Source organism: Indicator indicator, chromosome 2 (genome assembly GCF_027791375.1).
Source record: "Indicator indicator isolate 239-I01 chromosome 2, UM_Iind_1.1, whole genome shotgun sequence".
NCBI lineage: Eukaryota > Metazoa > Chordata > Aves > Piciformes > Indicatoridae > Indicator > Indicator indicator.
In genome coordinates this window covers 60535603-60562216 of record NC_072011.1, presented here as the reverse complement: position 1 = coordinate 60562216, position 26614 = coordinate 60535603, and the positions used below count along the sequence as shown (strand labels likewise).

The window sequence follows — 26614 nt, the reverse complement described above, 5'->3', positions numbered from 1 at the left end:
GCAGTCAGCAATTATTTGCTGTCTCAGGAGATATAGAGATAAATATTAAATTCTCAGCTAGCTTTCCTCACTGGAAAATGAGAATGTGTGAAATCCAGCTAACTTCCTTGTTCTATACTCTTATCCTGTTAAAGTTTTAAGGAAGTTAGTTGTTGCTTTAAGTTCAGGAAAGTTGCATCTCGTTAACATGAACAGCACCATGGAGAAAGACCTTGGAGTCCTAGTGGACAGCAAAGTTGTCCATGAGACAGCAATGTGCCCAGGTGGCCAAGAAGGCTGATGTCATCCTGGAGTATATCAAGAAAAGTGTGTCCAGCAGGCTTGGGGCAGAGTGTCTGAAAAGCTGCCCAGCAGAAAAGGACCTGGGGTTGTTGGTTGTCAGCTGGCTGAAGAAGACCCAATTTGTGCCCAGGCGGACAAGGCCAACAGCATCCTGGCCTGGATCAGGAATACTGTAGCCAGCAGGAGTAGGGAAGTGAGTGTGCCCCTGTGCTTGACACTGGTGAGGCTACACCTCAAATCATGCCTTCAGTTTTGGGCCCCTCATTCCAAGGACACTGAGCTGCTGGAGCATGTCCAGAGAAGGGTAACAAAGCTGGTGAAGGGTCTGGAGAAGACGTCTGGTGAGGAGCAGCTGAGAGAACTAGGCTTGTTTAGCCTGGAGAAAAGGAGGTTGAGGGAGAGACCTTATTGCTTGCTACAACTCCCTGGAAAGGAGGTTGAAGGGAGGTGGGGGTTGGTCTCTTCTTCCTATTATCAGGTGATAGAACAAGAGGAAATGGCCTCAAGTTGCACCAGGGAAGGTTTAGTTTGGAGATGAGGAAAAATTTATTTCCTGCAAGAGTGGTCAGGCATTAAAACAGGTTGCCAAGGGAGGCAGTGGAGTCACCATCCCTGGAGGTGCTCAAAAAAATGCATGGATGCAGCACATTGGGACACAGTTTAGTGGCCATGGTGGTGTTAGGTCAATGGTTAGACTCAGTGATCTTAGAGATCTTTTCCAACCAAAACAATTCTATGATTCCATGAGTTTTATTTTATGGTTAGATGCAGTTTGATGTGTTGACATTTTCTGGGAAATGAAAATTCTGTTTCTACATGGCTCTAATGAGCAAGATTTCTCTCCTTGGAGTAGCTCACTGTGGGAATGCTGCACCCTTAGCATGCAGGGCAGAGGGTGCTCCCTCAGTGGGAAGTTATTTACTACCCTCTGTCTTGCCTTCATCAGATGTATGACCCTGTTCATTTTATACTCTGAATTATTCAAACCACACTGTGAATACAGAGTAAATAATTTCCTTACAGGTTTGGTTTTTTCTTTTTATTTTTTTCCAAGGCTGTCTTATCACAACATCTTAATTCCTTACAAATGTTAATGAAATGAACATCACAGAGCTCTTGTGATGAGTTTATTCCCATTTTATGTATAGGAAATGAAATAAGAAGATTAAAGTGAATTTATGTAACTGGAAAAATGGGCAAGCTTTCAGGCATGTACAAACATGGGCTGCTTTTTCTGCCTGCTTTCAGGCAGCCTGATGAAAAGAGATCACCTCCTCCTACAAATATGGCTTCACTTGCATCCTTAGGCAATGACAGCAACAGTAACGACGCTGTTACAAAGATTAAAGTCAGAAATTATGAAGTGTTGACTAATTTTGGCTGCCTAGTGTGAGAAACCTGGAGTCCAATCTTTTTTCAAAGCATTTTTGGCAGATGTTATGTTTTTCAAACCTCGCTCTCTCTCTGGTCTCATTTGCAGCTGGGACTACTTGGTTTCTCTGCAGATCTGAATAGAGGTGTCCTGGGGTGGGTGCCTGGAAAATGAGGGCAGTGTAGCTCACTGTGATAGTTTTGATTGATGTGATCTGCCCTATATCATATTGGAATTCAGCTGCCATTTGCCAAGGACAGCTCCAGTTCCCTTAAACATGAGCTCATCTTTCTTTTCTTTCACTTTTCTATCTCCTTTATTTCATGCCTTCCAACTTCTCTAGTGGTGAAAGCAGGGGTTTTAATGACTCACAACGGTAGAAAATTTACTTTGTCCTCAAAGATGGCTATCCTCAGCACCAGGTGAGCCATCAGCCTTCAAATGTCTGCACTGCTTATAAGGCTGCAGGGTTGGAGATGAGGAATGAGGAAATGATGTGCCCATCAGCAAATGAGTCATGGAGAAATCAATAATCAGAAATTCCCCAAAATTCTCTCTGTCCTTTTCTGGCTAGCCAGCAGCTTTCCTTTGTTTCACACAACCTTTAAATCCCTCAGCTATTCTCTTTTTAAATATCTCTGAGTTAAAGCCTTGAACTGAAACCAGAGGAGGAGCAGATGAAATGGGGAAGTTAATAACAAATACCTGTGACAGATAAGCATTGTCAGTGAGGTTGCACAATCCCTGAGTTTTAGTGGCATTTAGTGGAAGAACTTTAGACCCCAGCAGTAGCCCAGTAAGAAACATTTTTGTCAGAGGTGTAATTAAATAGTAGGAAAGTTTCTCTTCTTTTGACAGGTAGCACATATGGTGAGGTAAGCATGCTGGATTTCCATGGCTTAGGTATTTCTTACGGTGTACATGGAATTAAAATTGGCATTCTTTTCATCTTGTGTGCATACAGAGTCTTGTCTTGAGAACCGCCAGAATCAATTCATCTGCATCCAACTGGGCTTCTCAGAGGCACCCCAGAGAGCAGCTACTTATTAGTAAAATGTGCATGAAGGTGCACATTCATCCTAGGTCTTTACAATTTCTGTTCACTCATTTTTGCAGAGTACAAATGACAAAGCTTTTACCCAACAACCAAGCACTACCTTATTAAGTTCTCGTTTTAATGCGTGCTGAGTGGGAAGGCTTTACCTGATTCTGTTGGTCCCAAAAGCTTTCAGTAGCATTAAAAATTATGGCCTGAGAAGTTGAATGTAACACCTGAAGGTATAATTATCTTCTTGGCTCATCCTGCATGATAATTAGCAGCATACCCAGTTAGCAAGATAAGGGATATCTTTGTGAATGCCTGTGAGAATTTGTCTTCTCTCTCACCTGGCCAAGTCTGGTGGCAGTGAGTTGAAGGTTCCCATTTTGCAGTGATCAAACATCTCAATCTTTCTGACCATATTCCTCAGAGACAGATTTGCCAGAATGCTTTGATTTCTCTGCTGGTCAGAGAAGGGTTGAGGAGGCAACCTAAGTCAGAGAAAATCAGCTGAGGAGTGAAATACCGAATCACAGAATGGTAGGGGTTGGAAGGGACCTCAAAAGATTACCCACTCCAACCCTCCTGCCTGAGCAGGATCACCTGGAGTATGTCACACAGAAAACCATCCAGGCAGGTTTTGAATGTCTCCAGAGGAGGAGACTCCACAACATCTCTGGGCAGCCCTTTGGCCCCACAGCTGACCAGTGAGTTGCTTATCCTGCATTAGGCTAAGCCACATGATTTCCTTCTTTCCATCCTGCTACACAGAAACCAAGTCCTAACCCATGGGCAGTCAAGAGCCCAGGCTGTCATTTGTGTCCAGGGTCTGGTACTAGATTTGAATTCAGCCAAGGCTGAACTGTGTTCCAAAGCAGGACCTATGAGATACAAAGTCAGCACTTGTTTCCCCAGGAGTTGTTTGTTTCTCCTTTCAATTTAGAGCCTGAAATGCCATTTGTTTAATGTTGCTGTTTAAATAATGATTTATAAGGCTCCAAGCCAGCCGTGGTACAGCTTAATGACTGCTATAATTTATGGATGCCACTGCCTAACATAAACACTGCTGTAAATATAAAGGATGTCTCCTACAAATTTTACTTTGATACTTATTTGATGCCATCCATTTTCCTTTCCTTACACATCTTCTGTGTGTGAGCTACGGCCACTTGACTCAGCGATCCAGGACATTCTGGCTTTCCCTTACCAGGAATGATTAAGGCTGGGAAATGAAAAGATCAAATATCTATCTTTGATACAAAATATTTTAATTAAAAACTACATTTCCTTCAGCTTGCCTGCAAACATCTGCATCAAATGGCCTATTAAGAGGACCGTTTGTGTTTAGGCTTTCTTCAGTTATCTGTTTGTTTTACTTGTTAATCCTCTCCTTCATCCAATTCACTTTGTGCATACTGTAAGCCAGCAAACAGGAGACAGGAATAGATCTTGCACTGTCTCAGAGCCCAGCCATTCCCCGGGCTGGAGCTTTTCTCCCTGTGTTCTCTAACCTCCTCCAAGGAGGAGCATGTCTATACATGTCTAATGCAAATCTCAGCTGATTCAACCCTGTCTCCGCAGAGATGAATGAGTATGCAAATCTGCTGCTTTGTTTTGGAGGAAAAGCTCCTGCCATTGCTTGATGTCTGGTGTCAACTGACATCTTTTAAATACTACAGTCAGTTAACTTGAGGAGATTTGTTCTCCTGGGCTGCAACAAAAATGCCTGTGAAGATAGTAAATGCTCTGGAATGGTTTGGTTCCATTTGCAGAGAACTGCTGGAGAGAATACAGCGGATGATTAGGGGAATTGAGCATCTCCCCTATGAAGAGAGACTGAGATCCCTGGGGCTGTTTAGTCCTGAGAAGAGAAGACAGAAGGAATCTCATCGATGTGTATAAATATATGAAGGGTGGGTGTCAAGTGGAGGGGCCAGGCTCTTTTTGGTGGTGCACAGTAATAGGACAAGAAACACCGTGTTCAAACTTGAACATAGAAGGTTTCACCTCAACATGAGGAGAAACTTCTTTACAGTGAGGGTGACAGAGCACTGGAACAGGCTGCCCAGGGGGGTTGTGGAGTCTCCTTCTCTGGAGACTTTCAAAACCCACCTGGATGCATTCCTCTGTGGACTACCCTAAGTGATCCTGCTCTGGCAGGGGGGTTGGACCCAATGATCTCTTGAGGTCCCTTCCAAACTCTAATATACTGTGATAATTAATGTTACTCTAGTCATGTGCTTGGAAAACGGAGTGCCTTTACAAAGTTGGAATGAAATGAGTGAACAGAATAACTCTATTGCCTGCAATAACCCCTCCTCTAAATGTCTACATACGGTGTCCCAGTAGCTGCTGAGACAAAACTCAGGGAAGTTTGCAGATTAACTGAGTGGAACATGAGAGCTGGTTTCTTCAAAACTATTTGTTGGGTAACTCAGAAAGACAGGAGGACTTCTGAATTTCAGTAGGAATTCAACATTTTTTAAGTGTCACAATGTAACTAAACTTTTGGAAGTACTCTGGGACTTGTCTCTTAGGTTTTTTTTCAGGTGGTCATTCCAGCAACCTGGTGTCATACATGTTCATGGCATACCCCTCAGAGAAGGAATCACCTACTGAGTTACCAGAGCTGCATCTTACAGTTTTCTAGCATCCATGTGCACAGTGACCTGAGGCCGCTCTGACTGGCTTGTGAGATGCAAAGAGCTTTGCTTCTGACACAGGGAAGGCTCTCAGTGGTGTCTCTAAAAGTGACACCACTTGGCAAGGAGCAAGGCAAGGCTGAGGAAGGTATCTTCTTCTTGACTTAAACCTGTACGGAAGAGCCTGCAGAAGTTGTCAGCAACCAACTCTGAGTTAATGGTCTATTTTTCCTGCAAAGCTCTCCTCTGCAGTCAGCCTTGACCCTGACTGAAGTACAAGGGCACTGTGCAGCCTGTATGCAGCAAGCCAGAATTGCTCTAAGACAGTCAAAAAAAATAGAGCTGACAATAACACAGAGCACCCTTTTCAGGAGCTGAGGTCCATTATTAAAAAGGTTTGGCATGTGTTCCCCCAGCTCCTGAATTGATTTGCACTATAAAATAAGCCTGAAGAGAAATAGTGGTTGTTTTCCTACATGCTTCATTAATTTTTAGTTTTGGCAGGCAATATAAATAAAAGTATCAAGTGCACATCTAATTGAATCACCAGTGATTCCCAACTCCCTGTAGTACCAGAGAACATGATGTAGCTGTGCTGTTTAGCAAGCACAGATGAGTTAGGGAAACGACTGCTCACTCTGCCCACAGGCTTCGGTTTAGTCTTGAGCATTTACCCATGTAATAGGATTCAGAGCAGGAGTTGTTGCAGTGGAAAGTTCACAGCACAGATGTCTTTGTACTTCTAGGCTGGCCTTCTAGGAGTGGTGAGCTGGAAGCCCTTCTCTACAGAGTCAGGAAAGTTTCAGTGAGTTGCTTCTACACCCAGATTTTTGTGAAAATGGGCTCTTGCACTTCCCAAGCTTGGCCTCCCCTGGATGTTCTGACTGTGGGGTGTTGCTGAACTAATTCCTGCCTGTGGTGGGGTTAAGCACTGGAAGTCTTAACCATAAAAACAGAAAGTCCTCTAGGGGCTAGGCAGTCCAGGAGGTGGACCCAGAAAACTGTAATTTTGTTATTCAATCCCATAATTCTGTTATCTCTTTATAAAATGGCAGTAAGGTATGGTGGGTTGAAATTACCCCCAAAATAAAATTGCCAGACCAGCTCAGTTGGAAGCAACTGAAGCTGTATTTACAAGCAAAACTGCAATTTAGAACTATGAAATGCAATGGATATGTAGAAAATATACAATATTTACATGTATGTACAATTTATAAACAACAGAAGAACCCCCTGGATAAAACCAGGGGGCTACCAATAGCTTCCTCCTCTCCCCCACCCCATGGACAAGGGAAAGAGGAAAAGGAGAAAAGCAGATAGTGGTTTGTAAGTACTTAGCCACAACAAAGAAATGCAGCCAAGGTCAGCAAGCCAGCAGAAGCAACCAGCTGGTATCTGCTAGAGCAAAGAGCTGAGAGAGAAAATTAGTTTATACAACTAACTTTTTATTAGTTATCAGACCCATGGGGTGATTTAGACCTTACTGTTATTTTTCTTTTGCATCCAATGGTAATTTATTTACATTCTATCACTTTCTGCTCAATCTGTGGAAAATTTCCTAGGCATCAGCCTAAAACTGCCACACAAGGCCAACTTGATCTCTTTTCTGCCTCCTGCCTGCTCTTATCTGGCAACATGGGGGAGTAGGCCTGGTTATGGCCTGCAGAGGTCTGACTAATTAGTCCTGCACCATTGTGGCCTGGAAGGGAGGCAATATGGGGCAGGGGGGGAGAGAAAAGGAGCACCACTAGGGTCTGTGGTTTAGTCTGGGGAAAGGTTTTTGAGGGTTTCATGTATCCTGTACATTTATTAGGTGTTGAGGATTCATGTGTGCAGTGTTTTTCTGTATATTTTTGAATATACTTCAGTACTCTAATTCAACAAGAGCATCTTTATTTTACTCTTACGGGGAAGAAAAATTCTGTCTGTCTGCTCTTTGAATGAAGACACTGCCTTCTCCAGGTGACTGATCTAGGGCATGTGTCCTTTAGGACAAGTCCTTCTATTCCTGTTTTGTTTGTGGTCTTTTTAGGTATCTCACTTGGCTACTATCAAAGACCTCAGATCAGAAAATTCTTAAAGAAAGGAAAATGATACCCGTAAGGCTGGATAATCTCTGACTTCTCAGCTGTCAGGAGAATCCAGTGCCTCCAGAAAAGGACAGTGCTAAGGGACAAACACTCAAGATCTTTTCTGAGTGGATGATGGAGGCCTCTGATTATATTGTTCAGTGGCCTCATTTCATAGGAGCTGGCTCCTTTCCACATTGCTAGCTCCCTTTTGCTGCTTGGCATAAATAAAATGAATTAGTCACTTTTGTGTCTTTGGTAGATGTAGCCTCCTGTGGACTGCCTGACTTAAGGGGAGAAGAGTGCAGTATGTGGGAGTAGGAGTGAGTGCAGAAGAGAAAGGAAACTCTTCAAGAAAGATCAAACTGTTTTCTCTCTTACAGAAAGATTATAAATCCATGATACATCCAACTCATACCTAATGCATGTTGATAGGAGAGCACGATGAAAGCTTATGTTCTTTCCAAGCCATGTAACCATGTTATTCCCAAGCTTTCTAAAATGGTGTGGACAAGGAAAGACCAACAAGATGTCATCTGTCTGGATTTTTGTAAAGTCTTTGACACAGTCCCCCATAACATCCTTTTCTCTAAGCTGGAGAGAGATGGATTTGATAGGTGGGCTGTCCAGTGGATAAGGAATTGGTTGGATGATCACACACAAAGGGTAATGGTCAACAGCTCAATGTCCAGATGAAGACAGGTGACAAGTGATGTCCCTCAGGAGTCTGTATCGGGAGCAGTGCTGTTCAATATCTTCATTGATGATACAGACAGCAAGACTGAGGGCACCCTCAGCAGCTTTACAGATGATACCAAGCTGAGTGGTGCAGTTGATAAGACTGAAGGACAGGATGCCTGGACAGGCTGGGGAAGTGAGCTGAGGAGAGTCTCATGAGAGTCAACAAGGCAAAGTGCAAGGTCTTGCACCTAGGTCAGGGCAATCCTCACTATCAATACAGGCTGGGAGATGATAAAATTGAGAGCAGCCCTGCAGAAAAGGATTGGGGGGTACTGGTGGGTAAAAAGCTGGACATGAGGCATCAATGGGCACTTGCACCCCAGAAGGCCAGTGGCAGCCTGGGCTGCATCAAAGAAGTGTGGCCAGCAGGTCAAGAAAGGAGATTCTGACATTCTTCTCTGTTGAGATCTCACCTGGAGTACTGAGTTCAGTTCAGGGACCACCAACACAAGAGAGACACAGACCTGCTGGATCAGGTCACTGCTGAGCTCAGGGGGATTGGACAAGATGACCTCCAAGGATCCCTTCCAACCCACTACAACCTGTGAATCTGTAAATGGAGGGAATATCAGTCTTCAGGACTGCCAGCCTAGCAGTAAATTCACATACAATTAAAAATCTGTCATACAATTAAAAATCTCTCATACATAAATCGTGTTGTTCTTGAGAAGTAGTCCAGAGCAGACTGGAGAATTTCAACCCTCATCTCAACTGTCAAAGGTCAAACTGTCAAAGATGACTTCCAAGTTAAAACCCCAGAAAAGTAAACTGGGGAAAACAAGTTCTCTATTAGGTATTAGATATTTGACAAGATTAAACAGGTTAAACAAAATAAAATAATCATTTTATCAAGTTATTATTGGATGGAGGGAATTTCACAAGGTATTCTCCCCTTCAGTGTTATCCAGGATCCTTAGACCTTTTTCTTGAGAGGAAGGAAATTCAGTAATCTTTTTCTTTCTTTCTTTTTCTCTAGGATCTGCTTCTGGCTCAAAGATGGCTCTGGAGGGTTCCTTCAGCTGCTGGAATGGAACGGCAATCAGGCTGGGGCAGGTGTGTGACTTCATCAGGGACTGCACTGAGGGAGAAGATGAGGGAGATCTGTGTGGTGAGTAAATCCAAATCCCCAGGCTGCCTTCTCCAAAAGCAGTGATTGTTTTGAATTTTAATGCCTGAGATTTTAGCACTAATAGACTACTTCAGTACAATCACAAGACCAGCATCCTCCTTAACACATGCAGTTTCCTTGGATGTCTGCCTGGAGCAGACCATTTGATATGTTCCTGTACTCAACTGCATTAGTTCTGCAGCAGGTTCTTAAGATGCTCTTAGAGCTTCATTTCTGCCAAAGTCCTGATCAAAAATGCAAAGGAAGTAGAGCCTGAATAGCTATGTGCCTTACAGAATTATGAAATGTGTAGTTTGTTAGAGCTTTTAATCAAAATGGAACAGAGCATCTGGCAGAAGGGAGAGGAAGGGGAAAACTTCTAAAATGAAAAATTACTAGATCCAGTTGCTTGTCTTTGACCAACTCCTGTGCCTTTGTAATTCCTCTTGTTTTCTATCTTCTCTTCAGCACTCAGTAGACTAATAAAACACAGCAGAAGACAGATAGCAGCCTGAGTTTTCTGAAAATTTGCTGTGCCTGAATACTTTGTAATTGTACTGCATAACTCTGATTCTTTAGGCCCTTCCTTTAACTGTGTTGAAGATGCCTTATCTCCTTTTCTGTACCTCTACACTGTACCAGTGCCTTCCCCTTTGCAGATAGCTAGGAGGGGTGGATTGTCAGTCGTATTGTTATCCACAGGGTAAACGTATCAAGAAAAATCATTGAGAGTTCATCATTTATCAGTTTAAAGGGTATGCATCACAGCTGATCCCATCCTGTCGACTTTGCTTGACAGGACTGTACTGATGTGGTATGCAAAAATGTGTTCCCTGCCCCAAATACCAGTCCCAGCAAAAGCTTTTGGCATAGAGAAGGCAATTGCTCTCAGGTTAGCTTGCATATGAGACATTTAGAGCAGGGAAGATTCTGTATAAGGTAGTTAAGCACTGTTGATACAGAATCATAGAACAGGTTGAGTTGGAAGGAACCTTAAAGATCATGAGGAGGGAGACTCCCTTTTTACAAAGAGTCCCATGGTAAAGACAAGGGGTAATGGGCACAAGTTGCTACCGGGGAGATTCAGATTGGATGCCACAAAGACTTTTTCCACCATATGAACTATTAGACATTGGAATAAACTCCCAAGGGAGGTGGTGGATTCTCTTACGGATTAGACGGTTTCAAGGCCCAGCCTGACAGGGTGCTGGGCTAATTTAAACTATATTCTTACTCCAAAAGGTTGGTCTGGATGATCTTTGAGGTCCCCTCCAACCTGGTATTCTATGAATTTATGAGTCATCCATTCCAACCCTCCTGCCATGGGCCAGAACACCTTCCATTAGATCATACTGCTCAAAGCCTCACCCAGCCTGGCCTTGAACACTTCCAGGCTTGAGGAGATGACCACACAGTTTGTTTTCACAGAATCATAGAACGTTGGGAGTTGGAAGAGACCTCTAGAGATCATCGAGTCCAACCCCCCTGCCAAAGCAGGATCACCTAGGGCAGGTCACACAGGAATACATCCAACCACAGGTACTGGGAATGAGAGTTCTTACTCCCAGCCAAAAGGCCTAAAAGCACCATCTTCCACCCAAAGAGCAGAAAAGACTGGCTTGCTTTTGCAAGAAGTCAAGCTGTGGGTATGTGTGCTTCTCTGCTTGCAAGGCTGCTCGGTTCTGTGGATGGTTTCTCTGCTTTTGCCTCTTTACTGTGTTGAATATTGTTGGCATAAGTCTTAGAGAAAACAGTGGAATGATCTGATGTTTTAGATGTCAGTTACATCTGCATGGCAGCCCAACATAAAACATATGTCATCTCTCATCAGTTCAGCTTTCATTTTACTCCTGAGCAACATGAATGTTTTCATCAGCTTTTTGCAAGTGTTGCAAAAAGAGATTCAGATATATAAAGCAGGGAAAGGGGTTTCCCAAATGCTTTTGCTTGCATAAAAAAAAAACTGTCAGGAAAAGATGTAGCCACGCTGAAAACTCAGGGGAGAGCTTTTAAAATTGCCATTAACCAAAGGCTTGAAAGGTGTTGTGTTTTTTTTTAATCCTTTCACAGTCTGTGCAGGTAAAGTTCTTTTTTTAAGTTATTGGTTTTTTCTTCACATTCATTCGATTATTGTTCCTTTCTTAGCTGAAAAATAAAAATCTCCCTAACACCAGCTATTTGTTAACATCTCTTTGCTTACTACTGGCCAACAAAATACCATGGTGCTTGTTATGCATGCAACCAGTTAGTCTGTGTAGTGAGGGTAAAATCAGAGAGGGATGAATCCTAGGGACAAGCATGTTACTATTTGAGTCACACTCAAGTATTCCTGCAGGAGCAAAAGACAGCTTCAGAGGGGCAGATGCCAGACCATGTTGATTTGGGGTCAGACATACAGATTTGGCAGACTGATTTCCACTGCCACGCTGGGGATTACTTTGCAGAAGCAAGCTTTGCAGACACCAAATTAAGACAGAATCAACCAGGTTGGAAGAGACCTCCAAGGCCATCAAGTCCAACTGATCACCCAACCCTAAGTAATCAACTAGACCATGGCACCAAGTGCCTCATTCAGTGTTTTCTTAAATATCTCCCAGGATGTCAACCCCACCACCTCCCTGGGCAGGCCATTCCAATGGGCAATCTCTCTTTCTGTGAAGAACTTCTTTCTAAGATCAAGCCTAAACTTCCCCCTGCACAGCTTGAGACTGCGTCCTCTTGTTCTGCTGCTGGTTGCCTGGGAGAAGAGACCAACCCCCACCTGGCTGCAATCTCCCTTCAGGTAGTTGTAGAGAGAATGAGGTCTCCTCTGAGCCTCCTCCAGGCTAAACACCCCCAGCTCCCTCAGCCTCTCCTCACAGGGCTGTGCTCCAGACCCCTCACCAGCTTTGTTGCCCTTCTCTGGACATGTTCCAGCATCTCAACATCTTTCTTGAACTGAGGAGGCCAGAACTGGACACAGTACTCAAGGTGTGGCCTAACCAGTGCTGAGTCCAGGGCAGAATGACTTCCCTGCTCCTGCTGGCCACACTTTTTCTGATACAGGGCAGGATGCCATTGACCTTCTTGGCCAACTGGGCACACTTTGATAGCTGTGATCTTATGTCTTTGCTAGTAAATTCCTGCTTTGATGGATTACAACTTATTGCAAGTAAATGGCTGTCTTGGGTCTAAGGAGCAAGACAGGTTTCCTTTAACCTTTCTTAAAGTAGTTAAAAAGAAGGCACTCCACACCAGATTAGAGAGAAATACAGAATAATATTCAAAGATAGATATAAAATGCAAAATACATAAAGCCATAATGCATGCCAAGAAAAACCTCCCCTTCATCCATGGCTTAATACCCAGGTTTAGTGCTCTTTTTATCCCTCCTCACCCTCCTCCACACCAGGCCCAACCAGGCCAAAATGATGTAGACAACATGAGCCAAGCTGCTCAAGGCCACAAACAGCCTGAAAAATCCTCCCCCACACCAGAGTGAAGAGCTCACATCTTCCCAGGAGCAGAGAGAAGGGAGAAAAGAGAACGAATTTGGCCATACAGCCAATTTATAAAGAGATAGCAGAATTATGGGATGTGATAATAAAGTTACAATTTCCTGGGTTCATCTAGTCCCTTCTGGAAGACCTTGAGGAGCTCTATTGTTCTTAAAGGCATCCTGCCTTAACCCATAACAATGGTAAATTATTAGAGTATATTATTACAGTTTGCTATTATTGTGATATTGTAAATTATAATTATGATGCAAATTGTAATCTGTTGTAAATCACAATTCTATTGTAAAACGTAATTCTATTGTAAATTAATACAATATGTTAAATATACCTGGTGTGGTACAAGACAGAAATGCAAACAATTTACTAATTCATATTGGTAGAGCTCTGCTTTACAAAAAGGGAGAACTTTGTTTCAGTAGCTTTGTACGTTTTAGTTAACAATGCTTTGGACTTTGATTCATCAATCTGCTGCTGCAGGGCAGCAAGTCTGGGCAAAACCAAAACCTTTACTGATAAAACAGTGCATATACTTCTGGCTAGTCCAAAAGTATTTTGCTTTCTGTCTCAAATTCGCACATACACACACACACACAAATCAGCCTGGGAAAATATTGGTTAATCAGTCAAACCATGTTAGGAAAGTAATCAATATATTTTTAAAAAAATAAGATTAACAAGAATAGAGATGTTGATAGTTTATTTATTATCTAGAGACCCAGAACATAGAGGATTCACTCAGAATATGACAAACCCAAGACTGATTCTTTCTTCTGCCTGAGTGAATTTAAACACAGAATTTCCTATTTCCATGCAGTTTCCAAGATTGTGGTCTGGAGTTCTGGTATAGTTCAGAACAAAAGGCTCACTGAAGTCTCTCCTGGGGTTGCCTTTCCACATTTTATAAACTTTATCTGGAATAGGGGTTAGAAGTAATGTCTTCCATCTTTCAAATCAATCTCAGAACCACTGGGTCACAGGGCAGTTTTCACTCGACCTCATTGAATATCTAAGGATGTTGAACACGTTTCCAGGTGAGATAAGGAAGAGTAGGATCTGATGGGTGAGAGGAGTGACTCAGGCTGGGCTATCTGGTTGGAGCAGTGCATGCACACATCTGACAAGAGACCAGATTGGCAGCTTGAATAGGAGCCTGCAAAGATGAATTTGTGATAACATGAGCAAGTGACCAAAAGAGCATAGATAATTAATGCTACAGCAGCCTGTTTACTTTCCAGGCAAAAATGCATGAAGAAAACCCTGGATTAATTTATATCCTAGTGATAGATACAGCCCAGCAGAATCTCCCTGCAAGCAAAATGAAGAAGTAACAACCTGTTTGCCAGGCTATACTCTCTTAAGGTTCTTGTCTTGTGTACACTAATCCTTTTGTTTCTTCCTTGATCAAAAGCTGTACTTCCAGCAACAAATTCTAACTTCTGGCAGCTGTGAACTCAGAAAATCCTTCTGGCATTAAAGGATAACTCTTTGTTGACTGTTGAGAAGTACTTTCCCTTTTTATGCTTCATTTCTGGTAGAATTTATATGACCAACTTTGCTAGCATAGAGGCAGCCACGGAAACAAACTCATGTTTCAGATTCGTGTGCTGCTTTAAATTGTTTGAGTAGCTGATCTCTTTGGTTGCTGAGTTTGGTAAAGGTCCATAGATAGCACCGTAGTTTTTTCTGCTTCTACCCTTTATAATAGAGGTCTGGAATTGCACCCCAAATTTTAAACTGTAGTATCTGGTTGATTCGCACATGGTTTTGAATCAAGAGCTGGCACTCTCTGCTTCATAAATTATCCTGGTTGCTTATTTTTCTTGCTACTAAAGAACGAAAAATCTGAGTTAAGCAAACAAACAAAGAAAACCCACCCCTTGAATTTATTTAGGTTTTGCTTGAAAGGTAATTAGTTCTGAAGGCTTTAAAATATTTGCTTAGAAACAAGCTTGACAGCCAACAGCTTTTCTCTGCTTCATCACTCAAATAAAACCACAGAGTCTTGCATTCTCACAGTGCTCATAGATGTGGTGCTGAGAGACATGGTTGAGCACCAGACTAGATGGAGGTAGATAATGGTTGGACCCAATGATTTAAAAATCTTTCCCAACCCAAACGATTCTATGATTGCTCTGTTCTCCATCCTATATCCATAAGCTGCATCTTAAGGCTGAAATATTTTGAGATTTCTGTCACCAATGATTACATCCAACAGGGCAGGTTTCAGTTGGTGTAACTGCTGCCCCCTCAATGACTTTTCAATGATGTCAGTTGAGCGTTCCACCAGTGGTGGGAGTGCTGAGTGTGCCCAGGGAGGTGGTGGAATCAGCAGGTGCAGGTGTTTAAAAGCCATTTGGCTGACGAGCTTGGGGTGTGGTCTAAAAGTTGTGTACAGGGAGCTGTCAGGTGGTGGTGGTTAAGGGAAATTAAGAGTTAATTGGTATAACCATAAAGAAAAGCCCTCCAGTCCCAGAGGCTAGAGAGTCCCAGGGCAGTTCATCCCAGGATATTATAATCTGTTATTCTATTCACTTTTCCTGTATCTCTCTATTTAAGGGAGTGTACAGCCAAAGCTGGCTCTCTTCTCTCGACATCAGGACACAGGCACTGTCATCTTTATGGTTTGTGGGGGAGAGACTTTCTCCTGGCCTCGTCTGGCAGCGAGTTTCCATCTACACCCCAGGGCCTGTTGCAGCCTGCGGCAGGCCTGGCTCTAGTGTGGGGCAGTTGGGCTGCATTTGGGGCTGCTGAGGCTGAGGGGGGTGGAGCTCTGTGGAAGGCTCTGGAAGGTTTGGGCCTGGTGGGTCCAGCTGAAGGACTGAGCCTAATCTGTGAATGTGTTCCTTTCACCCAAATGCCTTTTATATAAAATTGTGAACATAATTTCCATTTAAACTTCCAGTACAGTGTGGAGCATTTTATTTTACTCCTTGGGAAGGGGTAAAAGATCTTTTCAGTTCTTTTGCCCTGGGCCACTCATGGCTCAAGCCTAGGACAAAAGGTTAGGATTGGACTCAATGATCTTAAGGTGTTTTCCAAGCAGGTGATTCTATGATTCTTGTCACAGGCTCACAGGATGTTAGGGGTTGGAAGGGACCTCTGGAGATCACTGAGTCCAATCCTCCTGACAGGGCAGGACCATAGAACCTAGCACAGGTTGTACAGGAACACATTCAGACAGGTCTGGAAAGTCTCCAGAGAAGGAGACTCCGCAACCCCTCTCTGGGGAGCTTGTTCCAGTGCTCTGTGACCCTCACAGTGAAAAAGTTCCTCCTCATGTTGAGGTGGAACCCCCTGTGGTGTAGGTTCAATGAAGTGTATGCTCTGATGGGTTTCAATGATAGGCATTCCAAAAATTGAGAATCAACGGAGAGGTGCTAGCCAAAGAGGGTCCTTGTGAAGCAGCAATATTCAAACTAAGGAAAAGCAGCAAAGAAAATACATCCACGGCAGGGGACATCTTAAAATTCATTTAAAAAGAAGTAAATCTGTGGAGAAGGACTGGAATTTGCTGAGGAAGTAGTAGTTTCTTATTGATGTCCGTACTTGTTCATCAACAGGGAGGTTTTTCTGGCCTCCAGGCAGGGATTGCTACTTAGATGACTCCTCCTGCTGCTCTGACTTGTTTACATCATCCTAGATAGAGTCTGGCCATTAAATGAATTCAGATGGACACCGAGCCAAGCTGTTTCAGTAGGAATTCAGGACACATTATAATTTGTCATTTTTCTTTGGATCCCAGCCTCAGGCTGCACAATGAAATTGAATCAAGTTCTGTAGAGGGCTAAAATACAAGGAAGCAACTAGCTTCCTAGCATCATCAAATTTAAAGATGAGACTGAATGATTTTAAAAGGAAATTCTTGGAAAAGCCCTAACTGCAGCACAGGTTTTGATCTTTTCAGAATGGATTTGGGTGCTTGTGAAAAATAAAAAGGGTCTGGAGAACATGTCTTATGAGGAGCAGCTGAGGGAACTGGAGTTGTTTAGTCTGGAGAAGAGGAGGCTGAGGGGAGACCTCATGGCTCTCTACAGCTCCCTGAAAGGAGGTTGTAATGAGGTGGGGTTCAGTCTCTTCTCCATAGTATCAAGTGATAGGATGAGAGGAAATGGTGTCAAGTTGCACCAGGAGAGGTTTAGGTTGCATATTAGAAGAAAGTTTGTGACTGAAAGGATTCTCAAACACTGGAATAGGCTCCCCAGGGAGGTGGTCAAATCCCCATGCCTGGAAGTGTTTCAGAGAGGCAGAGATGTTATGCTGAGGGACGTGGTTTAGCACCAGACTTGGTAGAGTTAGATACTGGTTGGACCTGATGATCTTAAAGGTCTTTTTCAGCTGAAATGATTCTATAATTCTGTAGCAGTAAAACATAGCTCTCACATCTCAGGTTCCAGGGTTGGCCCTATTAAAGAGTCATAGATGTAAGATTTGTTTCTCTGAAGTACATTGTGTTTCAACCTCCTTACAGAGTTGCCAGCTGCACTCTGGGTGCAGAATCTGTATTAAAGCTCAGGAATGATTCACTAAAAGTAAAAATGATGGTATAGTGGTACTGATTTTTGGTGGTGTTTTACAAGCTAAGTTTTCTGCCAAGGTTGCTTAAAAGGTACAGAATCTGGCCTCGTGGAAATGCAAAGGTAGAACTAGACAACAATAGAAATTAAGGAGAAGGCAGTGAAGGTGTATTGAGGATGATGGGGGGAAAGTATTTCATGTGTTTTGAAGGAAATGGCTGAATCATGGCCAAGCAAACGATGTTCACGTCTCAGGGCAAAAGGAGTAGTACTTTATACTCTTTGTAAGGACTTACAATGTAGGTAGAGAAGGAGATGGGAGGCATGGAGTTAACTTTCTGCTTTGAATAGGATGACTATTATTTTAAAACTGGTTAATTTAAAGGCAAAAAAAAAATATTAGCAGATCTTTATTGTTTGGAGCTGGAAACTTGCCTGAAATTCTAAGCCACTGACAGACTGGGTGGGTGTCAAAGCCTGAAAATATGGCTTAAAATAAACCATCCTTTTTTTCATCCATTCATTTCACCCAGCAGACTCAAGTGCAAGAATTGAGGCACAAAAGGATTCAGTGCTTTACCTGAGGCTGCATCAGTGAGAGGAGGTCATGTTGCTGAGCTGAGCTTACTAGGGACATAGACTATAAGGAAAAGGAATCATGTCAGAAACTTGTCCTTTTCCAAGATTTCCTTCTGTGGGGCTGCAGAAGTAGTGCTTAGGAAAACCATCTCAAAGATGTAACCTTGAGTGGGTACAAACATGGAGAACTGTGGAAGCCAGCTATTTAGAATCATGGAATCACAGAATGCATGGGGTTGGAAGGGACCCTCAAAAGTCATCTTGTCCAACCCCCATGCAGTGAACAGGTACATCTCTAACTAGATCAGGTTGCTCATGGCCCCATTGAGTTTGACTTTGAATGTCTTTGTGGATAGGGTCTCCACCACACCTTTTGGGCAACATGTTCCAGTATTTCACTACCCTATTTAGGAGGTAAATCACTACCAGTGTAATATGATTATTGCTGTAACATGATTTTCACTCCCTGTTTAGGAGATGTGTCCTCTCTCTTGGGTTTATCTAAGTGTCTGTGAGGAGTCAGTCACAGTCTGGGTGTTGTTTCCCTTGCCACCACCCTCCCCATGGTCAAGCATGTGCATGACTCCTCACCAAAGGACTGAGTAGCTGTGGATGTGCCCACATATCCTGGGATAACTGGGTTAGAATAGTCACTGCAGCTTCTTTGTGTGCCCCAGAGTCTCCTTCCACTCACCTGAGTTGTCGTGTGTGTGCTTTTTTCCTCTTGCAGAAAGGCTTCCCTCTGGCTTTTACTGTTCATTTGAAGAAGGCAACTGTGGCTGGATGCAGGGCTCCTCTGTGTCCCATCCTTCCCCATGGCGGATTGGCAGCCCGGAGCACAACCGTTTTCCTTCAGTAGAAGGTGAGTAAGAACTTATAGTAAGCGCTGAGAAAGAACGGAAGAGTCTGACAATCTTTTCAGTGAATTTTTTTTCCTAATGTCCAGCCTAAATCTCCCCTGGTACAGCTTGAGGCCATTTCCCCTTGTTCTATCACTAGTTACTCAGGAGAAAAAAACCAAGTCAGGGAGCAACAGAAGATAGCTGTAAGGGGAAGGCAGGCATCCTGTTCAAATGTGTTTCCTGAAGATGTTTGCTGGGTAGATCAGGCTGCATTCCTAATAAATTGGGAAAACACCTCTGCGCTCTGGCATTCTCCTGTAGTAGGAGCCACCTAACATAGGTTCTGGGGAGGTTCTACAAACCCTGAAGGCAGAAGGTGAGTGCTGCCATTTGACCTTCTTCCTGCTCTTTTATCCAGGTTGCGCGCTCCTGCTTAACACCAGCAAAGCACCAGCAGCAGCAAACACTGTCATGACCAGTACTGCATTTCCAGCTCCTTTGAGGAACTCCCCCTGTGAGGCAAGTTGTAATGTTTTCTTTTCTTCTGCAATTTGCAGAGCTTTTTTGTGTCTGCCTGACTGTGGTTTCCAAGCATAGGCACTAGGCCAGTAACACAGCAACTGCTTTCTCTTATGGCTTATCTATAAAATGTACTTATTTAATGCCCCTGTGTGCAGGGGTAAGATAGTGTTATCTTCTTGAAATGCCACAAAAAAGTGCTCTGAAAAGCCTGATATCTGTATGGCCTCAAATGATGTATTGCAATCCTCTTAATTGGGTATATATGCTGTAAGGGCAGGGCAGCCAGTGTGACTTAAACACCAAGAGGAAGAAGCTTACTGCATGAGCAAACATTGCATTTGCAAGATGCAGGAAAGAACAGGCTTCAGGACTGCCCCTGAGCTGCTCAGAAAATGCAGTGCATGCTTTCTCTAGCATAGCTGGGATTTGAGCTGGCAGGTCTTGTGTCATGCTGCACTTCAGCCCCAAATTGTTCATAGGAGTGTTGAAGAGACCAGGTCCATACTCAAGCAGAAAAGCTGTTGACATTCATAAAACATCAACTTAAGCAAGAATATCAAAGCTTACCAGGCTACTGCACTTGGTTGTCATTTCTGAGTCAGTTATACTTAACCCTTAAGCTGCAGCATCCGGCAAGATGACCTGCTTGCATCTTTTTGAATGTAAGATTTATGTATAACTTATGACTTTGAAGCATGGCTAGTGACTAAGAGCATTTCACATCATGAATGGTCACCCTGAAATGTCACATAAACTTCTGGAACCTGGAGCAGAGGAATCTGGGAAAATTAATCCTAACAAAGCACAGTTTGTTGGTTGAGCATTGAACAGACAAAAGAATCAGATTCTCCCTATTCCAGTGATCTTAAAATGCAGCGAGGGAAAAGGGATGTATTAGAAAGTCCTCTGGAATCAAAGCACATAGAAGATGGTTTGACTTAAAGTTTGGGTTGGTTCAGTTCACTTCCTTGGATGTCTCAGTTCATATAGCAAAGGACATCAGTTTTGCTCTCTTTGGTACATTCATAGATTCACAGAATGGTTTGGGTTTGAAGGGACCATAAAGATCATCCAGTTCCAACCTCTCTGCCATGGGCAGGGACACCTCCCACTAGACCAGGTTGCTCAAGACCTCATCCAACCTGGCCTTAACGGCTCCAGGGAGGGGGCATCCACAACTTCCCTGGGCAAGCTGTTCTATCACTACAAAGAATTTCTTCTAATCTCCAGTCTAAATCTACCCTCCTCAAGCTTCAGTGCATTCCCTCTCATCCTATCACTGCATGCCCTCCTTCTTTAGGAAGTACATCCTACCTTACTTTTCTTCCCTCCTGTAACAAAGGTGTAGATAAAATTCTGAATATTTTAAGACCTTGTTCTGCCATGGACCAGCAAGAGAGAGATGTTTTTCATGATCCACCTGACACAGGAATCAGAGTGAATGATTCCCAGTATCTGTGTATTTTTTAACTTGTGCATACAACAGTGGCAATAATTAAACCTGCTGTCAGGGGAGAAGCTGCCATGTATGTCATCTGCTCATGGGCCGTCCCACCTCCGCCACTCCCCTTGGCGCTTCAGAGGCATCCGGACACATCCAGCATTGCAGCTGTCGCTAATAAAGAGTGAAGGAGTTTGGCAAGTGTTTTGTCTCTTGCCTTTTCAGATAGTGTAAAAGCTTCTCCTCTCAATGAGCCCCTGGTGGCTTCGAATTCTATTTTACTGGAATAATCTGTCTGTGAGCAGAATAATTTAATTCTGCTTTTCAGCACAACACAAGAAGAGAAAGGAGATATTCCCCCCCGTACACACTTATTTCCTCCAATAGGTGCCAACAAACTTCCTTATAGTGAAATTATAGTCAGAAAAGAGGATGTGTAAATATAACATAATGCTGTCCTGTATTTATTCACCCTCAATCACTTCCCAATTGAACTGGCTCAAGTTCAGGCACTAAAAGATGAGTTTTCTTCTACCTGTCAGTGCTGACAGCTCCACCTGGCATGTCACAACCGGGACAGATTCTCTGGCAACTGAAATCCTGCTGACAAAAGTCACTCATGATTCATGTGGCAAAGGGATCTCAGCAAGCGTGTGCAGATTAGACCCATTTATTCTTCCACAGTCAGAGCAAGCCATAAACCTGCCTTCCCACTTGTACTTGATGCAGCTCACATGATCCTTTAGATTGCTTGCTCTCCGTGCGTGCTCACTTACATAGTGGCTTGTTCTGACAGCTGGTTCCAATACCCCAGAGAGATTTGGCTCAGATTCACATCCTGCACCAATATATATTAATGATGGACACTCTCCTAAAGCTTGTCATTTAACACCTTTCCTCCTCCTTGTAAGCTATGTCTACCCCAGTATCAACATGCCCAGCTGAGCTGAACTCCTGCAAGGGAGACTGAGCATCCTGCCCTGCCTATTCAGGTCACCCACCTCTCCTGGGTGAGTGGAGCTTACCCCCTGTTCTGTGAACAAGCCTTTAGCAAAGGGCGTATGCCTCAAGCCCTGAGAGCAGCAAGGAGGCCAGCAGACATCCCATATTTGCTGATCTTGACATCCCTCTCTTCTCTCTCTGCTATGTGAAAGCTCTAGGGTACTCCTAGACCTGCTGTTTACTGAAACTACTATTTTTTCCCCTTGTCCCTTAACTGGCTTTTATCTGGTCATGTTAGACATGGCAAATGCTGACACCCTGCTTTTAGCCTGAGGTGTTCATAGGAATTAATAATTTCAGCCTCAGCAGGAGGAGCATTACCTGCGGTGCAGTTTACCAGGCTGTGGAGGATTCTGGTTTTTTGAACAGAATGTCCATACAGCCAGGCCTCAATGTTGATAAGGAAACAGTCAAGCAGTCCACAGTGGGTGCCAGCCACAAAGACTTTGCTAAGGCTTTAGGCTTGTTTTTTCTCCCTCAGCCTGGCTGTTTAATCTTCCACCGTGATAGACTGGCAAGAGAGATGACTTAGAGAAAATGACTGCTAACACCCTGGAAACTTGTGCAGTGGCTTGGTGGAAACACCTCCTGAGGTTCTGGGCAGCTGTTTGCAGCAGTGCTGACAGCAGCATTTGGAGACTCCAGAGCCTGAATGATCTTTGGCATGCACATTGTTGCCATGTGCAGGACAAGCATGACTCTCCATCTTTGTGCTCCCTCCAACTTGAGGTCAGTCATGCTGGGCTGCTTGCAGGCTGTGTTCCCCCAGTGTTTCCCATGCCCTGCAGGAGGCTCCTCATTAAGTCAGAAACCCAAAAATTGGCCTGAGCTACTCTGTACTGCCCCACATGCATCAAAAGATCAGAAGAGGGTAAAAATGCAGGCAGGAGATACCATAATAAACACAGCCTGTACTTTCCCACGCAAGTTTCAGGTTTGCCTTAGTGTGTCTTGTAGTTTGTGTACAGTATTCTATTGAGTTTGCTCCTGTTTGTTTTGAGGGGCTTTATATTTTCATTTTCTTTGTTCTTCAGTGCTTTTGGCAAGTCAGAGCCCTTAGTTTGTCATGCTGCCCTTTGTTCGTGGTTCAGTTGGTTTTTCCTTTCTTTTTGTTGTTTTATTAAACCTTAGCTACGGTACCCTGGCTTCAAAGACTCTCTCTTGTTTGCAGTGCAGCCAGGCTTTGTGATCTTTTTCATGTTGCACATTCAGGAGAATTCTTTGCCTACTGATCCCATTAACTGTGTGTTTAAAACCCGATTTATATGGAAGAGGGAGACTGTGGCACTTCTGCTAAATCCTGGGGGACTGCAGGAAGTGGTATGAGTAGTCCAGGAGGAGATGCTCCATTGCCCTGAAGTAGCCAGAAAGGGGAGATGCAGCAAGAAGCTCAGAAAACGCTTCAGGAATCAGTCAGTCACAGTAATCAAGAGTAAAAATCTTTCAAGCCACATGTAAAAGTTCACTGAAGAGAAAGCATGTGCAATTGAGCATACACTCCTGCATACAGGGAGAAGAATTAATCCAAACAATGGCCTGATTGAAAGGCAGAGTTGCTAGAGCTTGAGCAATAAAGCACAGCATTATTTGTCCCTTCTCTTTACACTTCCCTTCCTCTGAGTGGGAATCAGCTGGCCTGCACAAGGCTGACACGGCAAAGAAGATTGTGGGGTGGTTAGACATTTCCTCATTTTGAAGAAGAAATCCATATGCATGTCAGTAGTAGCTGGACTGCTGTCTGGAAATCTGGGAAACCACAGTGCAATTAAAGTCCAAAGAAGTGCTGTAATCCCAGAAACTCACATGGCAAAATTAAACTGCTTTGCCACAGCTGGTACCCCCTAGGTGTGCAGAGGTTCCAGAATATAATGGCCACCTACTTCTCAGCACTTTGCAAAGATGTCAGAGAGCTGGCACAGGAGCATTGCAGATATCTAGCAAGTGCTTGCCTTCATGTGGAAGCTGGAGACTCAGTTCTAGCCCCCTATACCTGGACAGTGAGGCAATACCATCTCCCTTAGTCTCAGCATTGTTGCTGTACAAGTCAGGTGCTTTGAACTGCTTTTCATTCCGCTTTTCAGAGATGCTCCCTGCTGTCTGCATCCTCAGGCTTCAAAGGATGCTGGGGTGCCTGTAGATGACAAGAGTCATACCTTTGTCTTCCAAAGGAGTTTGGACTTAGATCATTAAAAGATGTAAGACCAGGTCTAGGACTGCTACGTTCTGTGAGGGCTTGGTACAGAGTGTTCCTGCCTGGGCAGCAGCAGTTATATCCATCCAGAGAGATTTCATGTTGTGGTGGGTAATGGCTCTTCTGTTTGAAAGTCACTGCAGAAACACGAACAGTCTGGAGACTGATTATCAGACAGGCTGTGCTTTGCTCAGCCTCTCTACTCTGCCCTGCCAAGGCCTCATCTGGTGGACTGTGTCCAGATCCGGGCTCCCAAGTTTAAGAAGTATGGGGACTGCTTGAAAAGGGTATGGCAAAAGGTTGAATAGGGGACTAGAACATCTCTCTTATGAGGAAATGCTGAGAGAATTGGAGCTTCCTGGCCTGGAGAGGATATGACTGAGGTGAGATCTTATCAATGCTTATAAATACTTCAAGGCTGGGTGTCAGGAGGATGGGCCCCAGTCTTTTTCTCAGAGGTGCCCAGTAACAGGGCAAGTGACAACAGACACACACTCGAACATAGGAAGTTCTATCTAAACATGAGGAGGAGCTTCTTTAGGTTGAGGGTGGTGGAGCACTGAACCAGGACACAGACCAGCACTGGACTACTTCCAGAGAAGTAGTAGTCTCCATCTCTGGGGTCATCCACAGCCCTTCTGGATGCCATCCTGTGCAACCTGCCCTGAGTGAACCTGCTCTGGCAGTGGGGTTGGACTCAATGATCTCCAGAGGTCATTTCCAACACCTACCATTCCGTGATTCTGCGATAGACCTTAGAGCCATATCTGAGAAGTAAAAGCTACACAAGCAGTTTTGGTGCAGGCTATCATGGAGGAGGGCAATGACCACAGAGGTAGTGTTGCCTGAGTGGTGAACTTGAAATTAGCCTTAAATATTATTGCATACATCTCCACAAAAGGAGGTGGTTCTTTGCAAGAGGCACTACATTGTGACTGGGAACCTGAGTATTTCATTTTCCTGTTAGATCTTTGGTCAAACATTTTAAAGGTTATAGTTGTGCTGAAAAAAAAAAAACACCACCAAATAACAAGACTATAGGTTCCTGTGAGAGTAAAAGAGCTTTGTGCTTTTGACCATGTTTGAAATAATGAAAAACTTTTTCTGATGCTGTTTTGACATTTCAACTAGCAATTTCCTGAAAGCCGCTAAACTGATGCAGACTTCTTTTAAGCCTGAAATTACTCTCTGACTGTAAACATACTCCCTCTAGAAAATAAATATAATAGGTTGGTGTAAAATAGCATAGCTGAAGTTTATCTTTGCATCCAGGCTTATAGATAGAAGAATGTTTTCATCTTCTATGCTTATTAGTTCAGTTCTCCATGCAAAAGTGTTGGGCTTTTGGGTTCTGGGTTATTTTTTAAAAGCATGTAAATCAAGAATATAAATCACTCCTTGAGTGCATTCTGAGCCCTGTGCTGACACCTGCAGAGGATCTCTTTTTCTCTCCTCTCCTCTCCCTTCAGCTTTAAGTAACTTAGAAGTGTACACAGTAATAACATTGACTCACAACATTTATGAGCATGAAAAATGCAACATATATATGCCTGTTGCACAGCCTTTCATGTGCTTCATTTTGCATAATGTTGTTAGCATCCTCTTCTTTTTAATTTTAAAGACTTGTTTTTAAAATCTGGACAACTTATTCACTGCCTTTATCTTTTCTTGCTTCCTTTGCCACCTGGCTTCTGGCCACGTGTCATTGGTCTGGAGGATCTAATATCTGAAATTTGTTGAAGACCCAGACAAGTGTAGAGTCTTGTATCTGGGAAAGAACAACCCCATGGACAAGTAGAGACTGGGAAAAGCGGAAAGGGATCTGGGGATCCTGGGGGTCAGAAGGATGCCCATGAGCCACCAATGTGGCCTTGTGGTCAAGAAGGCCAGGGGCATCCTCAGGTGGAATGAAGGGCTGCGGCTCGTAGGTTGAGAGAGGTTCTCCTGCCCCTCTACTCTGCCCTGGTGAGGCCCTATCTGGAATATTGTGTTCTGGATCCCTCAGTTCAAGAAGGACCTCAGGGAACTGCTTGAAAGAGGCCAGTGCAGAGCCACAAAGATGCTGAAGGCAGTGGAACATCTCCCTGCTGAGGAAAGGCTGAGGGAGCTGGGGCTCTTGAGCTTAGAGGAGGCTGAGGAGTGACCTCATTCATGTTTAGAAAGATGTGCAGGGCAGTGTGAGGAGGACAGAGCCAGGCTCTGATCAGTCATGTCCAGTGACAGGGTCAGTGAGTGCAAGATGGAGCAGAGGAGGTTCCATGTGAACATAAGGAAAAACTTTTTCACTGTGAGGGTACCAGAGCCCTAGAACAGGCTGCCCAGAGAGGTTATGGAGCCTCTTTCTCTGGAGACATTCCAAACCTGCCTGGATGCATTCCTGTGTGACCTGCCCTAGGTGATCCTGCTCTGGCAGGGGGGTTGGACTTGGATGATCTTTCAAGTTCCCTTACAACCCCTAACATTCTGTCATCCTGTGTGATTCATTCCACAGTACTCTGGCAGCAAAATTACAAACTTTCTTTTTCTTTCTCTTCTGTTGTCCTCTTTAATTTATGCGTGTTTGTTTCCTCAAATGAAGGAGCTTTTATTAGCTGCTTAGTTTTATAAAAGTAAGCATAAGTAAGGGACAGTGTGAGAATAAACAACATGGGGATGTGTTCCTATAAAACACAAGCTTCTCTTGACTGCCTAGATATTTTAAAGCTACATGAACAGATCAGTTAATTTGCAATTTGTTGTTCACTTGAGGTTTTTCTTTGCACATCTGAGTCCT

The 26614-nt window shown here is 43.7% G+C and overlaps 1 protein-coding gene across 1 annotated transcript in view; it reads left to right on the top strand.

Moving 5' to 3' along the window:
* The window catches only part of ALK (ALK receptor tyrosine kinase), a 383537-nt gene that overhangs the window by 285202 nt on the left and 71721 nt on the right, over nucleotides 1–26614 (top strand). Inside the window, exons 7-9 of the mRNA XM_054397449.1 lie at nucleotides 9122–9253; nucleotides 18574–18705; nucleotides 19104–19204. Coding sequence (XP_054253424.1) covers nucleotides 9122–9253; nucleotides 18574–18705; nucleotides 19104–19204 — 365 coding nt within the window. The remainder of the gene's footprint in view (nucleotides 1–9121; nucleotides 9254–18573; nucleotides 18706–19103; nucleotides 19205–26614) is intronic.